A 24388-nucleotide genomic window follows, 5' to 3' on the forward strand; every position below is an offset into this window, starting at 1 on the left:
TGTGTCGTTTAGTGTCATTCTGTGTGTGTGTGCGTGTTCGGTTGAGCGTGTGTCTGACTGTCTGTGTGTGTGTTTATGGCTTATGAATGTGTGTGTGTGTGTGTGTATGTGTTTGTCTTGTGTGTGTGTGTGTGTGTGTGTGTGTGTGTGTGTGTGTGTTTGTCTTATTTTTGTGTGAGTGTGTGTGTGTGTGTGTGTGTGTGTGTGTGTGTGCGACCGTTTTCCTCCTTGTGACTAATCGTGTTTGTTTTTCAAACGCAAACAATTATGTTAATTCCCCCGAAAAAAATTATTTGTTCTTTCCGCGTTTCCCGGCGACGTCATAAAGTTACTCAGTCGGGATGTACGTTTCAAACAGATATCTTCGGAATAAACATCGGACTATGGAGGCATCTCGCTTCCGAGAGCAGCGACCACTGAGGGTTGGGCCAACTGACAACATTTCTCTGAACACTTGTAGAATGATACAGGAAAACTTCCCGACCGCCACGGCTTAGCGAAGATTCAACGAAGATTGTGAGTGAAACATCCGTCATAACGTTTCCTGCTTCTGAAATTCGCACAATATTTGTAATTCGTAGTAAAATTAGGTAGATGTAATGTGCCGTCGTAATGGGCTCCAGTGCTTCCTATTGGTCGGTTTCAAAGTAGGTGATTGGTTGGGCTGCATCATTGCCTACTGCCCTGTCAGTCGGACCCCAAAATAACATGTTTCAAAGGGTATTCTTAGGAGTTAGATCAGTTTTTCTGCCAGACCTTTTGATGGATTGCAATGTTTGCCTGGAATTTTGTTGCACCAGCACAAGCCAAACCTTGGACATGGAATACAAAAGCAGTTTGTGTTTCTGTCCTGCAGTGTTATGTTCAATACGTACTTCAAACGTCTTTCATAAAACATAACATCTACTTTATAGATTTAGTACAACTTAATCCTGTTAACTGTTTGAAGTATGTGTGTGTGTGTGTGTGTGTGTGTGTGTGTGTGTGTGTGTGTGTGTGTGTGTGTGTGTGTGTGTGTGTGTGTGTGTGCGTGTGTCCAGTTAAACAACATTTAGTGACGGCCATTAACGAGGGTTGTGTGTTTCTCTGCATTTTCTGGAGTGGGCATGCTGTCACACACAGACACACACAAACACACACAAACACACGCATACTCACTCACTCACTCACTCACTCACTCACTCACTCACTCACTCACTCACTCACTCACTCACTCACACAGACAGAGACAGTCAGACACACAGACACACATACAGAGACACACCCACAACCAAATACTGACACACAAACACACACACACACACACACACACACAAACACACACACACACACACACACACACTCACACATCCGTAGGGGAGATAACCTGACATACATGACATCATCGGTGTGTGTGTGTGTAATCAGTTCCACATGTCTCTCTCTCTCTCTCTCTCTCTCTCTCTCTCTCTCTCTCTCTGTCTCTCTATCGCTCAATCTTGTCTTTACATGTAAACCCTCTCCCCCTCCCTCCCTCCCTCCCTCCCTCCCTCCCTCCCTCCCTCCCTCCCTCCCTCCCTCTCCCTCTCTCTCTTTTCATCTTCCTTTATTTGTTTGACTTTGAAGCACCGTTTGCCCTCCTCTGGTTCCCTCTCTCTCTCTCTCTCTCTCTCTCTCTCTCTCTCTCTCTCTCTCTCTCTCTCTCTCTCTCTCTCTCTCTCTCTCTCTCTCTCTCTCTCTCTCTCTCTCTTTTCCAAATTTATTCAATTACTTCATTCATCATTTTAAGCTTTCTGCACCTCATGCTTTTCTGTGTTAGAATAGTACATGTGGACACACACACACACACACACACACACACACACACACACACACACACACACACACACACACACACACACACACACACACAGACACAGACACAGACACAGGCATACACACACACACACACCCCGGTCCCAGCTAAACCCACCATAAGCCAACACACACTATAAGCCACTAAATAAGGGACTGTCTGCCTCTCGTAGGCCTTCAAAGTAATAGCCCCCCCAGGTGTAAACCTTCAATCTAAAAGTCTGAATCCGACCCCATCGTTGTGCGGTGACGTCAACAGGTGTGTGTGTGTGTGTGTGTGTGTGTGTGTGTGTCTGGGATGTCAACGTTTCCATGGTTACGATGTCCTAGGGCCCACAACAAACAACATAATGACCGCCTGGCATGCATACCGAATCGACACACTTTTGCGTCACCGTATGCACGCAGATTTCCTCCCGAAAACGCTTGTCTAAACGCGGAATAAAAAGTGAAGACGCGACGCCACTTTTGCATCTTCTGTTCAGACCGTCATCGTGTAAACGTAGCCTAAGAGCGAGCTCGTTAAGGGAATGCTCGTTAGGATAAATGAGAGACAGGGCAGTTAATTGGAGGCTACAGAGTGTACTCTCTTTAGAGTACATCTAAACAGTTTCATCATCGCTAGGACACACGTAAAATGGGTTTTAAACACAAACAGGTTGTTTAGTGTGGAACTGAAGTGTGTGCGCGTGTGTGTGTGTGAGTGTGTGTGTGTGTGTGTGTGTGTGGGTGTTTTGTTTTTTAAGGTTGGCAATCAAGATTTATTAGGTGTGATACATTTGAAGCGGTTGCGACATGTCTTTTAGAGATGTTCAGTAAGTAATTTTTAATTATGTGCGCACGCACGCACACACGCACACACACAGACACACACACACTAATAACAAATCACACACCAAAACGTATGGGCCCAGCTGTCAGGTGGGCTGTTGGGCCTACTTCCTGAAACCCTTTCATGGTTTCCTGTCGGATTAGCAGTGATCCGACCGGGGGGGGGGGGGGAGTGGCATGTGTCTGTCTGTCCGTCTGTCTCTCTGTGTCTCTGTCTTTCTCTCTCTCTGTGGCTTTTAAGAAAGTCTTGTTGCCATGGTGACTTGGCAAGAGACCGTTCCATATTGATAGTCTTATGAAGTGAAGTTAAGGCCTACAGACAGTGCTGTTGTGGGAGAGCGACGTTAGCATAAGATGGCTATGATAGCAGCTTGTGAGCTATGGTACAAGATAGCTACATTAGCATGATAACTTTTAGCATAAGTGCTGTGTTCACAAGAGTGGCTTGTTAGCAAGATGGTTATGTTAGCAGGCCAGCTATGTTGGCATACAAGCCATGACAGATTGTGAGCTATGTCTCTTATTAACTTAAAGGGATAGTTCACCGGTGGGAATATGAAGGTTTTATGAATTAAATAATTCAATGTATTATAAATGTGAAAAATAAATTGAAATTGCTTCATCCTAGCATGAAAAAAGGCAGAAAGAGTGTTTTCATGGTCTCTCTGGCTCAAAGTGAGAAAACCTCCAACTACCACAGTGCATTGCGCTCGCTGCCCCGCCCACCTGTTTCCGTTTAAAAGGGGGAAGGACCCATGCGAGCAATCAAACTTTATTCACAAAGTTATTCACGAACCGTCGTTGACTAGTTTTGACTCGTTTTTCCAAAAGCAATCATGCCCAGTGGTTGTTTGGTACCCGGTTGCACCAAAAAGTCGAGGTTGGGACAGAGTGTAAGTTTTCACGGTTTGCCAGTGAAAGACGCTCAGCGTTGCAAACTATGGCTGCGGGCGATAAACAACCCCAGAGTTGGAGAAGACACCGGGAAGGAAATTATAAAAGGAAAAACGATATGCAGTCTCCATTTCAAACTGGAGGATTTTGATGGAAGACTTTTCGGCAAGATAAGGTCCGTACTCAAACCAACTGCTGTTCCGTGCGTCTTCGCTGTGGGCCCGTGCCCAGATGACGAACAGGCCGGGGCTTCTAATGTACCTCCCGCAGCGAAACGCAGTCGCCTACAGGTAAGACTGTCGTAATATTCTACTATATTTCTGTGCTGCTACTAGTGAGCACTTCAGTTTACTGCTAGAGCTCACTAGCAGTGAAAAGGGTCCTATGTTCCCCGTGCCGTTTGCGACTCCCGGAGCTCTTAGTATATAATATAATTTGTATAATAATATCACGGCCAAAGGCTCTGCGCATCCGGTTGGCCGTAGCGCGGGGAGCTCTCGTAGGGATTGGGCTTCTCGGGGTTTGTTTACCGGCGTATGAAAAGACTGCGTCAGGTTCTCCGACGTCTCCCTCTTCCACCAAGGTAAACACATGCAATGGTAGTTTTCTCGGCCGTTATTTGGCAGTAATGGTAGAAAAACTAACATATCGGGGAACATGGGACCCTTTTTGGGAAAAGCGGTCCTTTGTTCCCCAGTCTCATACAAAGAGGGGAACATAGGACCCGGGGAACATAGGACCCGGGATCATAGATACGCTCCCTCGGCTGCTACCCGGGTCTCTGTGTGCTTAGCTTAGCTTAGCATACTGTCGATTTCGCTATGGACGCCGGGGATGAGTTTTGAACAAGCATTGCCCGTTGCCTTGCGCTAGGTATGTAGTATGTACTGTTGTGCCCACTGCACAACAAATTGCCGGCATGAGTTACCACTGAAATCAATGGGTCAGTGGGTGAGATCGGTCGTCAAGATGGTGGCGCAAAGCTACAGTGACGTCACGTGACCCAAACGAATAGCAGCTATCTGGGCAAATTGCTAAAATAGTTCAAAAACAAAGTAAAGCAGGAAAAAAGCCTTTTCAGTGAGTGATATAATCTAACATTATACTAGGAAGCAAATGCATATTGAGCAGTTTTATTCTTGTCCCTACATTCAATTTTTGTGTGTGTGGTACCAAAAACATGACAAACTAAATGCCTGTGTCATTACAGAACGCTGATAGTGGTCATGGCGCATTGACTCTCTCTGCATCCTCCAACCCGCTGAAGACCTTCCCTTTGACATCCACACTAGTGAAAACCTTTCCCTCGGACCAAGGACTATCGGTAAGATTCTGAAAAGGCTACTTTACAAATGATCTAAATCAAATATTTTGCCAATATATTACTTACACAAGATAACACTTTCTAACTTTCAACTAATCATTCTAAAGGAATAATATTTATATAATTGGTCATCTTTACAATTAAAAATAAACCTCTTTTGTTTTGCAGACATCGTGCCCCGACACACCTGGGACCCTTGATTCAAGTTTTAGCACTGTGGGTGAAGCAGACGAAAACTACCAGCCCAACACAACTGTCACCCCCACGTCAACGTCTTCATCAGAAGATGAAGGCATCAATGACTGGCACGGAAAGAAGATCATTGTGAATGAGTCCTGCTTGATGTCACTTTTCAAATTTTGCCAGATGTGCGGCAAGCCTCTGTCATCAAAAACTGTCTTTGACTGTGGGGCGCAAAGGAAGGTGACGTGGACATGTCTTGCTGGACATTCCGGGACATGGAGATCATCGCCTGAAGTGAGGGGAATGGCAGAGGTGAACCTCCTCGCAGCGGCAGCTGTTCAGTTCAGGGGTGGCACGTACACTGAACTGTCAGACTGGTGCAAGACCATGAATGTCCAAATGATCGCCAAGACTACATTTTATGAGATGCAGAAGGCTTACTTGCACCCTGCCATTGAAGACCTATATCAACAACAGAGAAAATAAATCATGGCCATAGTGTACCTAGAACAGGAGGATGGGAAGAAGCTACACTTGTCAGGGGATGGCCGGTGTGACACCCCAGGTTTCAGTGCCAAAAACTGCCATTACACCTTCATGTTGGACGACACCAAGGAGATTATTCACACAGAACTGCTGCAGGTAAATAAAAGATTAACACTGGAAAATAAAAATATATGTTATTATTGCTGCTGTGAAAATTATTATTCAATTCAAGTAAGTATTCAACTTTATTCTACAGAAGCCGGCAGCTCTGTTGCCATGGAACCACTCGGTTTCAAAAGGGGCATGAAGGAGATCATGGGTGATGGCTTAGATATTGAGGTGATGACCACGGACCGCTCAACATCTATACGCACGATCATGAGGGAAGAATTCCCCAATGTTCAGCATGAGTTTGACATCTGGCATACAGCGAAAGGTATGTATTTTTTGCCTTCCCTGTACACACACAACGAAACCTCCCCCATTTTCCAGCCCTCCCCATTCACAAATCATGTCCAGAGCTTTGCAGCACAGAGTGATTTATATATTGCAGATAAAAGGATGGGATTTGGCTGTACTTTACAAAAAAATACAACAAATGTTGTGAGGGGACCGAACTTATGTTACATTTATTCTTTCAGGTTTGAGGAAGAAGATACAGAGGAAAGGAGCAATTAAAGGGAACGAAATTCTTGCTGCATGGAGCAGGTCAGTGTTGGTTTGTAAAGTGCCAAGCTTTTCATTGTTTTGTAAGTTTCTAAATTACTAATTTTCTTTTCTTTCACAGGTCAATCATAAACCACATGTGGTTTACCTGTGCAACAAGCAAGGGTGATGCAGAGGTAAGGAATCAAAGGCTTTGTTCATCTGTTTTTTAGAGACCAAAAATATATAGGGCCCTATTTTAACGGTCTGAAACGCAAGTGGGAAGCGCAAAGCGCAAGTAGCTTTGTGGGCGGTTCTACGGCGCTATCGCTATTTTGCAGGCGGATAAATGACACTTGCGTCGCGGCGCAAGTGTCAAAAGGGTTGGTCTGAAGCAGCCTAGTTACCCGTAGGTGTGGTTTCGGCGTAACGTCCAACAAACCAATGAGAGTGCCAGCTCCCATCCCTTTTAAGAGCCATGAGCGCATTTGAATCGGACGAGTTGATATTTTGACAGCGCGTCTGCAGTCTCCGATGAGACAGATGCACATGAATTTCAAACTGCAAATGGCTCAGTTTATTGCCAAATAATATGGCCTAATTCACACATGGAATAAGGGGTTTTCATCCACAACTTCAGAAATACTGAGTCCTCAAATACATTTCGGCAAATAAAACGTATATGATATAACATATGATATGCGGTAACTGTGGTTCTATTTAATGATATACGCAATACATTATAAACATTGTTTCTAATCAGTATTGTATGCTATCCTAATATGCATGTGTCCCCGCGGTAATAGACATTGCCATTGATTGTATTATGCGTTACGTGTTTAGTTTGCGTGTGTTTAAACAGAGCACACACGCGCGCCCGCATTCTTTCATTCTTTTTAACACTCACTCGCGGTAAAACAATGTTTTTCACGATCAAATACTCATCAATCCTAAAAGTTATGGGCATGTAGGCCTACACGATGTCACATAAGAAAATATGTGTTTGCTGTACGGTGTTTGCAGATGCATTGATTTAAAAGTACAACTTATTACCGCTGCATCAGCTGTTCTTTCCCAAATAATTTACCAAGAATGTGCGGCTAGGTAGATGGGAGAAGCAAAGTGTATGCGCGAGGTGCACAAGCAATCCGTATGCATCGCATGCGCATGTATGCATGCGCCCTTAAAATAGCATCTGAACAACGCGCCACTGACTTTAAACCAGGTATTTCCTGGTCAGTAGCGCAATGGTATTCAGAAACGGCAAAATACCGTTTGCGCCAGAACACGCCTCCTCCTTCCGCCGAACCGCCACTTGGGGCGCATGATCAATCCCTAATTTACCGGCGAGTGGCGGTGGTGGGAAAAGAACGCTCTGCGCCAGTTGTAAACTAGCAACGACACATGCGTCAGTGACTAAGTCACTTAGTCTTAGTCTTATAATTGTAAATAATACTTGTTTCATACAGATACTGAAATGCAGATGGCAGTCCATTCTACACCACGTGTGTAATGAGCATGAATGGACAGAGGATGATGGACAAACAAACCGGTGTGGACATAATCCTCTAACAGCCCAGGAGCAAAGCAAGCGCCAATGGATGAAGAGGGAGTCTTCAGCGTTTGAAAATCTCGAATCGCTGGTAAATGACAAAAGGCTTTTGAAAGACCTGGAACAGATGGCCCTGTTCAAACACACTGGTGAGTTTATAATAGTTCTCCTTATAAGCTTGAATACTTTACAAAATCACTCCGTAATGATCATGTTTTCATTCTCATATTCTTTTCCCTTTTTATTTTATTGCATACAGGCCCGCTGGAGATCTTTCACAGTGCAATGCTCAAGTACCTCCCAAAAAGGCAGGGATTCTCTTTCCAGGGAATGAGAGAAAGGGGTCATCTTGCATGTTTGGAGCACAATGAAAACATTGTCAAAAGAAAGCAGGCCACAACCAAGACAGGTGTGTAGTAAAAGTGGCTCAATGAAGAATCAAGAATATAATTTTCACAGCTTACACGGTTTGCAGATTTAGCTGAATAATTCGGGTATTTCATTTGAAAAAAAGTACAGCATCTCAAATGTTGCCTTTATAGTCTTATCTATAATTATTTGTAATTTATTTTGCAGGACAACCACGCTTCAACCAAGTGTTTTGCAGGAGATCCAAGCAGTGGGTCGTGAAGCAGATTTTTATTCCACACACCACCCAGTTCATTGACACACTTGTCACAAGTGTCATAACCAGAAGACGAAACCCAACGATTCTATATAAGGTTTCAACATCCTCACTTGCCCTGCCCCAGCCTGCGCTGCCACCTAACATTGCACCAGTGCCAAAACCACCAAAGGAGGCGGCAGTGGCTGAATTAAAAAGGCGCTTCTGAGAGGGACATCTGACCTATTTTATCTATTTAAACGTATCTTTTATAAAACATTTGTTTTCAATCTTATCTTTGTAAATATTGGATCATTTTCCTTTGTGAATAAAATCTTATTGTTTTTACTACCTTACCTTGGACTCCTGTATAAACCCATGTTCACCATAACAAACTTCACTGCAATAATTATTTAAATTTCTGTCATTACATTTTTTGTTGCAAAGTAGGTTCAACATACAGCCATCATGTATGAATGTAGCAAGAATAGATTTATAATTATTTTAGGTATCATTTGTATATTACTGTACATCAAACATTTGCTAATTACAGTATTTCAGCATATCAAGTAGGCTATATGTAAACCTTTTCTCCCCAGTTGAAATAAGTGTTCATCTTATACAGCAGGCCTACTTTAGTGTAACATCATTTGGTATAGTAAACAAATCACAACAACCAACATGAATTTGAAGTTTTATTCATAAAATATAAACTATATACAAAAACAAAACGTATGGTGAGTTTGCTAAATATCACAGCTCATCTTGGGCATCTACCGTCTCCTGGTAGCCACGGTACTGCCCATCTTGTGTTGGGTAATTAGCCCTGATGGCCTGGACAACACACGCTGGCAAAACAAGGCGATTGCCTCTCCCAAGTCTCTCACCTTGCAGTATCCACTCAAGGAAATGCCGGTAAGACGTTAGCCTATACTGTCAATGAAAGAAAGAACAAAATTAGCAAAGCAAGATAAATTATGCCTTGAGTAGCCTACAGCATTACACAGACTTGAAGCTAACGTAACCTAGCCTATGCTCTGCCAATAAGGTCGGCTACTTTCGGATAACTACATTGTCACGTTCCCCGTGACTCAAAACTATTGTAGCCAATGTGTTAGTAAACAAACACTTACTCTGTGCTCAGACGTCCGTTTCTCCCGGCGGGCTTTGGCTGGCGTTTCCAGTTGACTTTCTGGGTACGGAAATAAGTGTCCAATACCCAACGGTTCAGATGAGGCGTAAAGCCTGGGTGAGATGTTGCACACACGGCCCCTTCCTCGCCAGATTCAGCCATTTCATCGCGAAGAAACTGGCATCGCTGAAATTCGCTGCAGCACAGGGACTCTTTGTGAGTCTCCATAGGTGAACAGAGCAAACAGGTACACCACCAGTTCACTCCGGCGCGATCCGGCTCCTCGGCAACAGGCAAGGCTTGTTCAGCTGCAGCCGCAGCAGCCTCCTCCTCTATTCGTCTCAGTTCTTCCTCGCTGTATTCTGGCTCATACAAATAGCCCTGAATATTACAATGCAGCAATATATTTTCAAACTCAGCTGTTGCTTCTGCCATGGTCAGAGGTTTGTGTCGGTCTCCCGTCCCTCTCATTCCCCCTCAGTACGCGAGCTGAGTGTGCAAGCGTGCAAGCTCCCGCCCCCTCTCATTCCTTATTGGTGGAAAAATTTCCGGCAAATTTGCCACCAAAAGTGTGTTGTAGTCCTCGGCCCATCTAGCGGGAAGAGAGGTTTCTCCCGAAATGACGTCAAACGCGTCATTTGACGTCATTTCGGGAGAAAATTTGATGAGAAAAAATGGGCCAAGGGGAGACTGGTTTAGACTGATATTTTTTTATATATTAATTTACATTACAATAGCGATTTTATAATGATAGAACTCCGGTTCTAAATGGGTGAACTATCCCTTTAAGAGCGGCGTTAGATTAGGGTTTTTTTAACAAGAGGGCTATGCTTTCAAAAGAGTGGCGAAGTCACGCCACTTCCCGTAGACCCCATGGGCATATATGTTTCATTGCAGAGAGGTAATTATTTTCTTGTCCCAGTCTTTATATGCCCCCGATTACACATATGTTGTTTGTGGATTTAAATGATAATATTTCATGTAAAGAGTTTGACCGTTTATTGTGCTATTGTTCAGCTAAAGGCTGTAAGCTGTGACGTCACGTTCCCTGCGACTGGCGTGGACAAGACCGACCATCTCACCATCGGCATTACTGAAACTCTCCACATGCCCGACTTATAATGGTTTTCGGAAAAAAGCGGTGAAGTTGAGCAGAGATATCGCCATGTCTGTACCAGTGTTCCATGTGTGGGTGGTGAAGTATATAATTTGTGTCGAGAGCAGCGAAGAGCTGTTGTTTACAAAGCGGCCTCACACAAAACCCAACATTATCAAACTTCTTCGCGATAAATTGTAGTTTTCTTTGCATAAAAAATAATTATCATTTAAGTCCACAAACCCCATATGTGCAATCCGGGGCATATAAAGACTGGGACCAGAAAATAATTACTTTCTCTGCATTGAAACCTATTCTATTTTACGATGTAGCTCCGCCCCTTGTTGATTTAAGTTTCCTGGCCAGGCTCCGCCCCTAACCCCCCCCCCCGCCCCCCTCAAGAAGTCCTAATATGGGTCTGAGATCAGACTGCAGTCAGACCAGGAGGAGAGTATTTTACTTCCCAGTCTATTTTTCATGTTTTGATGAAAGGCCTGAATTTCTAGATTCCCTCCCCCCTGGCGATGATGATGTCACTGTCTGAACCCCGACTTCCCCCTGCTCTCCCCTGATTAGCCAAGAAAGAGGATGAGGGAGAGCGAGAGGAAGAAAGAGAGAGAGGGTGGCAGAGACAAACAGAGTGAGAGACAGAGTGAGAGAGAGAGACGCCAGAGTGGCAAAGAGAGAGACAGACACAGACCGAGCAAGAGACACAGAGAGAGAGATAGACAGAGAGATAGAGAGTGGGAGAGGGAGGGAGAGAGGTAGGATGGAGGAGTTGTTTTACGGCTGTGGTGGAGAAAGATTTAAACGCTCTATTTAGCTTCAAGGGCTTCCTTGAGGTCGAAGAGGGAGAGTTCCCGGGACAAACATGTCGTCATGGAAACAGGAGACTGACGGGGAGAGTAGGGAGCTGAACCTCTCTCTAATTTGATCTAAGTATAACGTGAGCTCACTCTCTCAAAGTACATGCTCCTTGTTTCTTTTTCTCAGAACAGAAACATGTCATGAGATCACGTTTCCGCCGAGGGCGCGTCACGGGGGAAGGTTTTGGTGCGCGACCCAACAGAATTCTCTCTCTCTCTCTCTCTCTCTCTTTTTTTGTCTCCAACTCTATACCTCTCACTGACTCCTCTTCGTCTCTCTCTCTCTCTCTCTCTCTCTCTCTCTCTCTCTCTCTCTCTCTCTCTCTCTCTCTCTCTGTGTCTCTCTCTCTGTCTCTCTCTCTGTCTCTCTCTGTGTCTCTCTCTGTCTCACTCTGTGTCTCTCTCTGTGTCTCTCTCTCTGTCTCAACCTCACTCTCTCTCTGTCACCTTTTGATTCTCTCAGTCTCTCGGGCCCTCTCGTCTCTAGTTTTCTGTGGGCGTTTTAGAAGCCTTCGAGCCGAAGCGAAAACATTTGCAAAAACTACACAGGGTTAGCGAAAGAACTTGGCAGCCGTTAGCGGCTAGCCCTGCTAATGGCTAATGGCCGAGATAAAAGCAGTTGGAAACCGATCAAAATAATGAATAGGGCGACCTTCGGCTGATTTAGCGATGTTTCCAAACGGAGTCCATTGTAGCGTTTGTCGTGTAGTGTTTGCGTTGCCATACCGAGAGATTGTGCAATCTTAAGGAGGCTTGGTTGAGGTCCGATAACGGACTTGAGACGTAGACTCTGAGACTCTGAGAATTGATTCGGATAAAATATCTTCAACAAACGTGTGAGAATGTTTCAGCAACATGAGCCATTCCAACTTCAAAATAAAAGCTCAACGGACCACCAAAATAAAAGAGAAACAACAATAGAATATCTCTATCGGTACAGTACGTGCCAGGACGTACAAACAAGTGTGCAAGAGGGGGATGGGGAGGCTATGCAGAGTCTATGCTGTGAAGGAGGTGAGTGTGTGCATGTGTGTGTGCGAGTGTGTCTGTGTGTGTGTGTGTTTTGTGAGGACTTGAGCAGGCGCGTGTTTAATTGAGTAGGATGTGTGTGACCTCGCGTTGAGGGTTAAACTACTGGCTGTGCAGAAGCAGAAAAACATGAGTTGCTTCATATCTCTGAGGAGCTCAAAGAATCTCTCTCTTCGCCATAAAAGGAACCATGTGATGAAGGCACACACACACACACACACACACACACACACACACACACACACACACACACACACACACACACACACACACACACACACACACACACACACACACACACACACACACACACACACACGTGTGCATATATACACACAAACACATATACACACAAACGTATATGTGCATGCAAGTCATGTTCTATCCTTCTCTTAGACACACGTGCACACATGCAAACACACACTCACACACACACACACACACACACACAAACAAAGACACACAGACACACACGCACACACTCATAGACACAAACACACTACTTGACGTTCACTCCAAACAAACGCAGAGAATTTGGCAGAAAAAGCAAAACTCATGTAATTTGTTCCAATGGGATGTATTTAGCAACAACCAAAAAAAAAACATACTTCCCTCTCTCGTCTAACCTCAAGTTTTTCTTTCACACTTTCTCCCCACCCGCTCACTTGTGTTATCATGGCCGAGTGTGTTATTATCTCGCCCTCTGCCTCGAGTCCTTGTTCGCCCTACACCTGTGGACTTCACGAACATACCTCTCACACACTCCACTCGTTGTGTGAGAGGAGAGAGAGGAATGGTTTGTGACGAAGAGAAGGGGGAGGAGGAGGAGACGGGAGGGGAGGAGGAGGAGGAAAGGGGAGGGGGAGGAGCAGTAGAAGGAAGAGGAGAAGTTGAGAGGAGGGCTAAGAGTAGGAGGAGAGAGGAGGGGGAGGAGGAGGAGAAGGCGGAGGAGAGAGGAGGGGGAGGAGGGGGAGGAGGAGGAGAAGGAAGTGGAGGAGGAGGAGAGAGGAATGGGAGAAGGAGGAGAAGGAAGTGGAGGAGGAGGAGAGAGGAATGGGAGAAGGAGGAGAAGGAAGTGGAGGAGGAGGCGGGGGAGAAGTAGGAGAAGGAGGGGAAGGAGGAGGAGAGAATAGGGGGAGGAGGAGGAGAAGGAAGTGGAGGAGGAGAGAGGAGGGGGAGGAGGAGGAGAAGGAGGAGGAGGAGGTGGAGGAGGAGAAGGAGGGGAAGGAGGAGGAGAGAATAGGGGGAGGAGGAGGAGAAGGAAGTGGAGGAGGAGAGAGGAGGGGGAGGAGGAGGAGAAGGAAGTGGAGGAGGAGAGAGGAGGGGAAGGAGGGGGCAGGAGAGGGAGGAATGCAAGGCACGCCTGGAAAGGGGCGTTGAGGGGAGGGTGATCGGGGGGGTACAGCTGTGTCGGACCACAGGGTGTGGCCCCTCCGACAGTAACTGCTGGGAGGAGACGGACAAGGGCGCTAATGAGGGGCAGGTGATGAGGGTTGAGGTTAACGAGCAGAAGGTGTGTGTGTGTGTGTGTGTGTGTGTGTGTGTGTGTGTGTGAGTGTATGTGTGTGTAACTGAATGATAGAACCTGACTTTAAACGTTCAAAAGCAGGAATGTGTGTGTGAGTGACAGTGTTGGGAAGGATACTTTTAAAATGTATCCAGTTACAAAATATGGAATACATGCCCAAAAATGTAACATGTAATGTATTACGTTACATCAATCAGAGTATTGTATTCTGAATACTTGGATTACTTCCACATTGAATTGCATTTTATAAGTGTAGGAATGCGGCATCAAATCCTGCTTACTAAACAGGCCTATTCTGGTGTGTTCTTCTGTTCAAACTGGCTGAATGTCTCCCTGAAAGTACACTATATTATATAATTTGCAGTCGAGGAACAAAGACTATAAGGTTATGTTTATGCGAAAGATATTAGCCATTACGTCCAAAAAAAGATTCACTGAGCTAAGTGCATAGGTATTGCCTATAAAATCCCCTTAAACTAAAAAGAGAGAGAGAGAGAGAGAGAGAGAGAGAGAGAGAGAGAGAGAGAGAGAGAGAGAGAGAGAGAGAGAGAGAGAGAGAGAGAGAGAGAGAGAGAGAGAGAGAGAGAGTTCTGTTGGTCGCACACCAAAACCTTCGCCTGTGATGAAGAGGAGTCAGTGAGAGGTAAAGAGATGGAGACAAAAAGAGAGAGAGAGAGAGAGAAGATTGTTTAATCATTGGAAAAAAAGGTCACATTTTTAAGTTTGTTTTAAAGCATATGTTTCATGTGGTCTCTGTCCAAATATCGAATAGACATTCCTTCTCCTCTTGACTCCATGTTGAGACACGACTCATTTTCACCCGACGGTCCGACAATGTGCTGCTAGTCTTGGAGTAACCGCTAATCAAACAATAATTCCCATAATGAGCGCGGCTGAGCGGGTGCCTGTTACGTCCAAAGAGGCGTAGGGCCTATGCTTTTTAGAACTGGATCGGATCGAGGACCGTTCGCTTTCACATCTCAAGCGAACCATACCAGGGTTTGTTTGGAAGCGAACCGAGACCAGCTCTTCAGGGAGGTCTTGGCCGGCTGATTTGGTTCGCATCAAAGTGAGGCGGTTGCATTCACACCAACGCAAACCTACCGAACCAATGGACCAAACTTTTTTAGTGCGCACTAAATGCTGTTGTGGTGTGAAAGCAAGAATAATCGTCATGTAACCATTGATTTCAACAATGTAACTGTATTCTAAATACCAACAATTTAAGTTGTAACTGTAACGGAATACAGATACTAATAATTTGTATTCTGTATACGTAACGCCGGTACATGTATTCCGTTACTCCCCAACACTGGTGAGTGAGAGTGTGCTTGCCTGCCTGCGTCTGAGTGTGTTTCTGTCGGAATGCGAGTGCCTGCGTGTGTGTGTGTTTGCCTGCGTGCACGTGTGTTTGCGTGCATGTGTGCGTACCTATGTGTGTGCGCATGCGTTTACGTGTGTGTGTGTGTGCAGGGAGACAGCAAGCTTGTCAGGAAGCAGTCAGCCTTGCTCAGGGACACCTCATCACTGAGCCACACCAACTCCTGAGCTACTGTCGCCCCTCTGCAGAAGAAGAAGAAGAAAGAAGGAACTGAAACACTGCGCGTGGTGCTAGGAGGGGCAGGAGGCAGGACACGATAATAAACGGTTTTCGCCGGCGGAGTGATCACATGGTACAAGAATGTCCCGCAGCTCTTGTTATTCCACGCAGCGCGGTGATGTCATCCTGCTCCCCTCTCTCCAACCAGATGGCACGGAGATGTGTATCTCCGCGGTGCTGCTCGTAAAAAATAAGCGCCCCCGAGGTGGGGAGAGGTTACGTCATTAAGGCATGACGAATGAACGGCTACTGTGGAGGTAGAGGGGGTTGCCTGGTAAACGGAGGGTTGCTGGTTGGATCCCCGGCTCCTCCTAGCGTCGAGGTGTCCCTGAGCGAGACGCCTCACCCTGACACCTCGTGCCCACTGCATCCATCCGTTGACTGATCACCATCGACTTTGAATGGGAACAGACGCGCAATGCATTGTGGATCCGTGCGCTCCGTCAAAAAGTAGAAAAATGTTCAACTTTTTCCGCAGCGACGGATCCGTCATCCAATCAGATCGCGTATGCAAATTTAAGCATTGTGACACTACTCGGGCACTGACGACCCTGGAAAGCTCCCCCATCCGTCAGCCACGCCTTCTGACGTCCTTTGACGGACGGTGCAGTGGGCACGAGGTGTGACTGTGGCTGACGCCCTGAGGGGACGACTCCGCTGTCGGTGTGTGAATGTGTGTATGAACCGTTGAAAATCACTTCAGGTAAAAGCGTCTAAGTGTAAATATACTGTGCTGCTTTTTCTTCTGGCTTTTTCGGGGGGCTACGTTGCTGTTGTGTTTGTTCCATTTACCTTTACATTCAGGGCGTTTAGCAGACACTTTTCATTCAAAGCGACTTACAATAGGTAGTGCCAGGCACTTTTTTCTATGAACACCCTTACTGTACCGACAGAGATATATTGTTGTTTCTCTTTCTTCGGACAAATGGACTTATCGTCAGTTACTTTCGATAAAGGTGCCTGATAAACGCCCTTAATGTAAAATGTTATAGAAGAAAGATACTGCTGCATTCTTATTGGTCAATGAGCAACAGTCGTGCAGCCTCCCCCAGCCCCAGAGTCCAATCAGACTCAGACCAGGTGAGGCTGCTGAGACCAGACATCCTTTACATTCAGGGCATTTAGCAGACACTTTTATCCAAAGCAACTTACAGTGAGTCCATTTGTCTTTAGAAAGAGAAACAATAATATATCACTGTGGTTACAGTAAGAAACACAGAAGGAGACGTCACTACACAATGCTAAGTACTGTTAAGTGCGTACATAAGGATTGTCATGCTAGTGGGTAGCATTTTAGCATGATAGCAACCAAACAGGGCTTGGGTGTGATGTAGGTCACTCTGTGTAACACACGACTGACAAGGAGGGCCGCAAAGAGTGTATGTGTGTGTATCTATCTGTGTGTGTGTGTGTGTGTGTTTGTGTGTGTGTGTGTGGGGGGGTATGTGCACGTATGTGTGACATCTGTTAGCGGTTAGCCTAGCACTCCGGTTCTCAGACCCCTGCTGATCCCGGCGTACCTCGGGCAAACGATGAGGTCATCCCTCCGGGACAGCTGTCCCGTTGCCAATAAGAAAGAGAGGGGGCGGGACTTGCGTCACACCCGCCAATCAAGTGTCCCTCCCTTCCAGCTTGTATAATCTTTGTTTGTATTTTTTTTTTTTATTGTATGAATTATTTTTACAGTGTGTTTAGTAGTAATGGATATTGGTTGGTTGTGTGTGTGTGGTGTGTGTTTGTGTGTTGGTTGAAAATGTGTGTGTGTGTGTGTGTGTGTGTGTTGGTTGAAAATGTATGTGTGTGTGTGTGTGTGTGTGTGTGTGTGTGTGTGTGTGTGTGTGTGTGTGTGTGTGTGTTGGTTGTAACTATTTGGTTGTGTGTGTGTGTGTGTTGGTTTAAAATGGTTGGTTTCGTGTGTGTGTGTGTGTGTGTGTGTGTGTGTGTGTGTGTGTGTGTGTGTGTGTTGGTTGCAAATACCAGAGTATTGGCCTGTCTGCTGGTTTATCTGACGATTAATTAGATTAGTATTAATTAATGATTGAATCCCAATTGCCTAGCCTTATGTAAACACGGTGTAGGTTTTCATGGTGTTGATGTTATTATAGTATGTAAGGGGAGTAATATTTTGTCTCTTGTGTGTGGATAGTGAGCAAGATAATTCTCGAACACAGATAGATACAGAAACACACACACAGGCATGCCCGTGAACATACACAAACAAACACACGGACCGGACACACACAAACACACAGACACACTCTGGCTGCTTGGTTAGTTAGTTTCCAGCTGCTGTCGACAGATGTTTAAATTCTCAAGCCGACAGAACTACGTTTTACTGAAGATACACACACACACACACACACACACACACACACACACACACACACACACACACACACACACACACACACACACACACACACACACACACACACACACACACACACAGCCACACATTCAGTCCAGCGGCAAGCAAAGCAAAAGTCGTCCCTCTTCGTATGATTTCACACAAACAGCCAACGTTTCCATGGTGACCTCGTGATGTTACAACTTTGATTAACAATGTGTTTCTCTCTCTCTCTCTCTCTCTCTCTCTCTCTCTCTCTCTCTCTCTCTCTCTCTCTCTCTCTCTCTCTCTCTCTCTCTCTCTCTCTCTCTCTCTCTCTCTCTCCATTTCACACAGGATATTATTCATGGAGGCGTGTGCTTCCTTTCCTGCATCGCCGTGACCACAGACCTCACTGAAGACATCCACTCATTACGTCATCGCACACACTCACCCAAACTTTTTGGGCCTTTTTCGGCTTTCAGTCACAACCTCTTCACCCAATCATCCTCCAACTGGACTGAAGTGTTTGGTGGGGTCGTCCCACTGGCCTCTCTCTGTCTCTCTCTCGCTCCCGCCGTCCCCCCTCACCTCTCTCTCTCCTGCTCCAGTAGGTTGGTGAACTCGTCACTCTTCCTGATGAACTCCTGGTGGTTCTGCTTATCCCTCTCCATCTGTCCCAGGGCCTGTTTATACGACTGCTCCGCACGGAGGAGCTGGTCCAGCATGCGGCGGCACGTCTCCCGCTGCTTCTCCACCAGCTTGTCCAGCTGAGGGGGGCCAGACCGTTACCACCACAACCTTAGCATGTTAGCATGTTATAATGTTAGCATGTAAGCACATCTCCCGCTGCTTCTCCACCAGCTTGTCTAGCTGTAGGACGAGACATGTTAGCATGTTAACACGACCGTAGCATGTTAGCACATTGACCATAGCATGTTAGCATGATGACCTTAGCGTGTTAGCACGTCTCACGCTCCTTCTCCACCAGGTTGTCCAGCTGCAGGGTCACACTGCAACCCTCAGTGTTACCAAGACGACCGAAGCATGTTAGCACGACGATCTTAGCATGTTAGCATGATGATAGTAGCATGTTAGCATGACTTCAGCATGATTAGCATAGCATGTAATCACGACGACCGTAGTATGGTAGCATGAAGACTTTAGCATGTTAACATGAAGACTTTAGCATGTTAGCATGACGACCTGAGCATGTTAGCTCTGGGGCCTCACCTCGGCCATGGGCTTCTCGTAGATGTCCTCCTGGAACACGCGGTCCCTCCCCTGGACCCCGTCCCGCTGTAGGGCCTGCAGTACCTGCTGGGGCACTACAAAGCCGTACTTGGCCTCCAGCAGAGCCAGATCGATCTTCTCCGCCTTCAGCACGGTGATCACCTCGTCTCGGGCCTGGGAGGGGAGGCGGGGTATGGAGGGGGGGAGGGGAGGGGAGGGGGGGTATGGACGGGGGGAGAGGGGGGAATGGAGGGGGGGAGAGGGGCGGGGGGGTTGGATATTGTTAAAGCCCCGAGGTATTTGAGATGGAATTGTGTGTTTGTATTTGGCAGTTTCTGTTGCAACCCTTACCCCAAAAGGGGGTAAGCTGAGCAGAGCGGGTTGACTGGTAACTGGAAGATTGCTAGTTCCCTCTCGCTGAGTTTCGAGGGTGTCCCTGAGCGAGACGCCTCACCCTGCCTGCTCCCGACGAGCTGGCTGTTTCCCTGCGTGTGATTGTGTGTGGATGTGTGAATGAACCCCCTTAATGTGATCCACACACAAAAATGTATAATGTATAATACCTAATCATAATAACCTGCATGTCGCTCCTAGTAACAAACTCTGCGTATCCAAGCATCCTTAAATCTGTAAATCACTAAATTATGTTACATCATCATATATATATATACATATATAAGAATATATGTATTATTTTGCAGGTCCAGCGATATGAATATCGCACATGCGCTCACGAGATTCAGATTACGAAAATGGTTCCGAAAAAATAGAATGCATATCATTTTTTTGTCATATCTCAATTCGTATGAATATCATCACAGAAAGACCAAACATTGAAAAATGTTTTTTTTCCAATATCGTGCAGCCCTACATACCGATACATCATCCGATATATCTGACCAATCAGAGCTCACCCCTCAACGGGCGACGCCCACTCCCCTGTCTCACCTGTAGCTCCCCCTCCAACATACTGAGCAGGAAGAGCAGGTCGTCCCGGGATAGCTCCCGCCCCTTCTCCTTCCTGTCACCGCCGGCCCCGCCCCCCACACCCCCCAGGCCGCCGGCCCCGCCCCCAACTCCGGCGTTTGGGGGCGTGGCCCCGCGGACCGTCTTGTGGTTCCGCTGAACGGTCCCGGTTTCCCCGCCCGGTTGCTCGCGGTAACGGCTCCGCCCCCCGCCGGCCCGCCCCGGTGGCTCCTCCCTCTCGGCGCTGCGGCGCGTCCTGGGAGGCGGGGCCTTGGTGGCGTCCTCCAGGCTGTTGCTACGGGATCGCATGTCTCCTCACCTGCCACACGCACACACACACACACACACACACACACACACACACACACACACACACCACACAATGGTGTTAATTTGGTCCTGATGATGCAGTATCATGTTATGCTGTGTGTGTGTGCGTGTGTGTTTGTGTGTGTGTGTGTGTGTGTGTGTGTGTGTGTGTGTGTGTGTGTTTGTGTGTGTGTGTGTGTGTAAGACTCTTTGTGTTCTTGTGTGTGTTAGTGTGTTATTGTGAGTTTATCAATATGTGTGCGTCTTTGTGTATACTGTAAAAAATATAAAGGACCATTTATTAACACATAATAAACGTCTATTAATGCAAAATCACTGTTTGCATTAATATAAAATAAATTCCAATTCTTCCAACTCATTATTTGCTAGACTGAAAATTAGAGTAACCGTGGTGACATTTGACTCAAACGTAACTAAAAGTCGTGTTGTTGTTGCCGTCAGGAAGCGAGAATCTGCAAATTATTGAAAAAGGTGGCGAAGAAGATGGCGGAAGCCGGTGTCATGCCAATGTAGTTTCCCCCTAGTGTATCATCATCAACAAGCATTCAGTATGTTACACACTATGCTTCTGTTACAAGAGTAGCGTATGTTTGTGAGCGAGAATTGCAATGTGTGTGTGTTGTGGTGGGATTTCTAATAACAACTTATCTAATTCACTTCAACTAGCTATAAGCAAAGAGGAATCGGAGAGTCCAGGTCAAGTATAGATGGAGAGTTTATTGCCACCCGCAAACGAGAGACAACAAAGCCGAATGGTATTCGCGAATACACACTCCTGAATGAATCTCGGACAGCTCCTTATATCCCCAATCCTTTACACAATACAAAGTTGGACTTTCATCAAATATTGATGTGCATAGAATGTTTTTCTGGGTCATACTGTGTGGATGTCAGCATATTCTCATGTCTTCTGGATCCCAATGTGACCTTAGAACATATATTATCCTTATACAAACAGAGATGATGCACACGTGTGAATGTAAGCATTGTCTTCAGAGAGTACATCAAAATGGGAGTAGACTGGACTCTCTTGGTGTGACACATCAGATGGGAATGGACTGGACTCACTCACTGGTGTCACACGGCACATAACATCTAGGCTAAAGGTGATCAGCTGTTTTCCACTATTAAAGTATCTATATGATATGTAGGCCTAATAATAATCATAGTTTAACATAAAATGTAAGGTTAATTTCTACCACAGTGTGACTGTCCACTCAGCAAGTGAGTGGACGAGCGAGCAGAGCGAGCAGTTGCGCATGCCAGTTTAGTGAATGAACGAGTCTGGTTGTGTCTGTGCAAACGTGTTCTGTTAAGTTAGTGGAACTACGAATAAAGAACCCAGCTGGTCAATAATCGGTGGCCGCTTCATTCCGACCTATAAGCAGACCCACTGCCACAAGTTAAGGGTGTTACCCCCTAGAGAACATCGGCCCTGGAGGGAACTTGTCTCCTGTGCTCCTTGACTACGGTCTGGGAGCCGACAGCAGGAAAGGTGTAACACTTCGATTTCACCCAAGGCTGAATTAAAAATAAATGTCTTTCTAAATGTTGGTCATCAACGAGGTTGTAAACGTACTGTGTGACTCCTTGTGTGTCTGTGTGTGTGTGTGTGTGTGTGTGTGTGAGTGTGCGAGTGCTCAATAACGTGTCTTTGACTCTGTGTGTGTTCTTGTATGCGTGTGTGTGCGTGCTTGTATGAATGTGTTTGTGTTTCTGTGACTGTCTGTTCTTGTGTGTGTGTGTATGCGTGTGCGAGTGCATATGAATGTGTATGTGACTGTGTGTTCTTGTGTGTGTGCGTGTATGAATGTGCGTGCGTCTGTGACCCTGTGTGTGTGTGTTTGTGTGTCTGTTACTCCTTGTGTTTAAGGTGTGTGTTCCTGTGTGTCTGTCTGTGACTGTGTGTTACGCTGTGTGTATGAATGTGTCTGTGTGTGTCTGTGAATGTGTGTGTGTCTGGTGTGTGTATGTGTGTGACCTCATGCTTTATGAGCAGTCCCCTGAGGACACCGCCCGCCACGGAGCCACATGACTCATAGTGTGATGTCACTTCCTGCCACACAGGAAACCCAGATTCCACGCCTCTGATCGGTAAATTACAGACAGAAGGGTGGTTGTGTGTATGTGTGAGTGTCTGTCTGTGTATCTGTCTGTTTTGTGCTTTTTGCATACGTGTGTGTGTGTACCTGAGTTTGTGTGTGTCTGTATGTGTTTGTTTTTTGCTTTTTTTCAATGTGTGTGTGGGTGCTGGGCATTTTGCTTACATCTGCGTGTTTGTGTGTGTGTCTGTGTATGTGTGTACTTTGCCATACATCTTTGTGTTTGAGTATGTATATACGTGTGTGTGTATGTTTGTGCTATGGCCTACATCTGTGTGTGTGTGTGTTTAAATCCCACAACAAATCAACATTCACCCATTCACCTATTCCTACACACATTCACAGACACTTATTTACACACACACCTTCACCCATTCATACACGCATTCACACACCGACGGCAGAGTCGACCCCTCAGGGCGACAGCCAGCTCATCAGGAGCAGTCAGGGTGAGGTCGTCTCGCTCAGGGACACCTCCACACTCAGCTACGAGGAGCCGGGGAATCGAACTAGCAGACCTTGTGTGAACTTGTCACAGAGTATTGTCCGGGTGATGCGGATGTCACCCCTAGATACGGTGTTGCTTCACCCCTAGATAAGGGTGACATCGTCAATCTACTCTAGCCTTGAGGCAGTCTCTCTCATCAGCCTCCACTTGGCCCCGCCCCCTTCGCTGTAAATCTATCGCCCTGCTCGTTTCTGAGTTACAGTCATTACCACACACGCAGAAAATTCATACAAAAAGCACAAAACAAACACACACACACAGACACACACTCAGGTACACACACACACACACAAACACAAGCACACACACACAAAAAGCACAAAACACACGCAAGCGCACACACATACACACACACATGTATGCAAAAAGCACAAAACACACAGACAAATGGACACACACTCAGGCACACACACACAGACACACGCTCAGAAACACACACACACACACACACACACTCCCACGCTGTAAAACAGACGTTGGTTGTGATCACCTGTGCAAACAGCGAACCCAAGCTGGATTTCTTTAGAAGGTTGCTCAGGCGCCGCATAACATCGTCAACAGCGATATTGACTGATTGATTAGACGGAACGCGTCGACTGTTCCCTGGCCCCGCCCCAAGAATGGCCAATAAAGCGCCTCGCTACGTGAGTCAACGCAAACAAGTCGTCTCCGTGACTCAAAGAGACGTGAGACCGTTTACATCCCAGACAAGATGAATTTCTTGTGGGGAAGCATCAGAGAAAAAAAAGAACAAAGCGCACCTATAAGCTATCTAGGATTGTCCAAGTTCCACACACTATTACTGTCAACGACTAAACTTTTCTACAAATATATATATTTCTATAAGGACGTTTCCCTTCTGAAAGTATTCTGACAAAATTCTGACAAAAGCGCATTGTGAAACACCAAAATGTTGTCAGTTTGAGGAGGAATATATATTTGAATCGGATTTGTGTACGCCCTGGCACTTAATGCACGCACTTATTGTGTGTTTGTACGTCCTGGCACTTAATTAAATTTTAATCTTAATTCATACTTTATTTTTCCGTTAGGAACTTCAGATGTTGAGGAGCAGCAGGGTGTGTCCATACCCAACAGTACATACAATAAACAAAAGAAAAACACGCACACACTCGCAAACATACACCATCAGCCCTGCAGAAAATAAAAATAAAAATCCTTGCCTAAGCCTAATAAATATATAGTATTATTACCTCCATACTGGAGGATAAATAAATAAATAATTTAAAAAGATTCCAGGTATTAAAACAAGAGGATACAGTTCAAGGAGGGGTTAAACCATTCAAGAGTCTTATGGAT

The 24388-nt window shown here is 45.9% G+C and overlaps 2 protein-coding genes and 1 long non-coding RNA gene across 5 annotated transcripts in view; 1 reads left to right on the forward strand and 2 right to left on the reverse strand.

Moving 5' to 3' along the window:
• The window catches only part of LOC115547917 (filamin A-interacting protein 1-like), a 74295-nt gene that overhangs the window by 20529 nt on the left and 29378 nt on the right, over window positions 1–24388 (reverse strand). The window contains exons 2-4 of the mRNA XM_030362429.1: window positions 20111–20447; window positions 19163–19336; window positions 18521–18699 (exon numbers count right to left, since the gene is read on the reverse strand). Of these exons, the coding sequence (XP_030218289.1) occupies window positions 18521–18699; window positions 19163–19336; window positions 20111–20437 (680 nt within the window). The 5' untranslated portion in view covers window positions 20438–20447. The remainder of the gene's footprint in view (window positions 1–18520; window positions 18700–19162; window positions 19337–20110; window positions 20448–24388) is intronic.
• Window positions 4849–8708, forward strand: LOC115547920 (uncharacterized). Of its 3 annotated transcripts, none has more exons than XM_030362434.1 (8): window positions 4849–4882; window positions 5051–5707; window positions 5808–5987; window positions 6193–6259; window positions 6339–6393; window positions 7666–7897; window positions 8008–8157; window positions 8325–8708. In XM_030362434.1, exons 3-8 carry the CDS (start codon window positions 5828–5830, stop codon window positions 8579–8581), a joined length of 921 nt encoding a protein of 306 aa, XP_030218294.1. In that variant the 5' UTR covers window positions 4849–4882; window positions 5051–5707; window positions 5808–5827; the 3' UTR covers window positions 8582–8708. The 3 variants fall into 3 exon arrangements, with proteins under 3 accessions (XP_030218294.1, XP_030218295.1, XP_030218293.1); XM_030362435.1 differs by having other exon boundaries at window positions 5051–5377; XM_030362433.1 differs by having other exon boundaries at window positions 5051–5987.
• Window positions 9035–9994, reverse strand: LOC115547924 (uncharacterized). Its single transcript, XR_003977446.1, has 2 exons — window positions 9486–9994; window positions 9035–9285 (listed from the first exon to the last, which is right to left on the reverse strand). It is a non-coding gene; the product is annotated as an uncharacterized LOC115547924 (long non-coding RNA).

This window comes from Gadus morhua, chromosome 7, assembly GCF_902167405.1.
Source record: "Gadus morhua chromosome 7, gadMor3.0, whole genome shotgun sequence".
Taxonomy (NCBI): domain Eukaryota; kingdom Metazoa; phylum Chordata; class Actinopteri; order Gadiformes; family Gadidae; genus Gadus; species Gadus morhua.

Coding starts and splice junctions, on each gene's coding strand:
- LOC115547920 (XM_030362433.1), top strand. CDS start 5,555: ATGGCCATAGTGTACCTAGAACAGGAGGATGGGAAGAAGCTACACTTG. Junction 6,260..6,338: donor ATTCTTGCTGCATGGAGCAG/GTCAGTGTTGGT, acceptor TTTCTTTCACAG/GTCAATCATAAACCACATGT. Junction 7,898..8,007: donor GGCCCTGTTCAAACACACTG/GTGAGTTTATAA, acceptor TATTGCATACAG/GCCCGCTGGAGATCTTTCAC.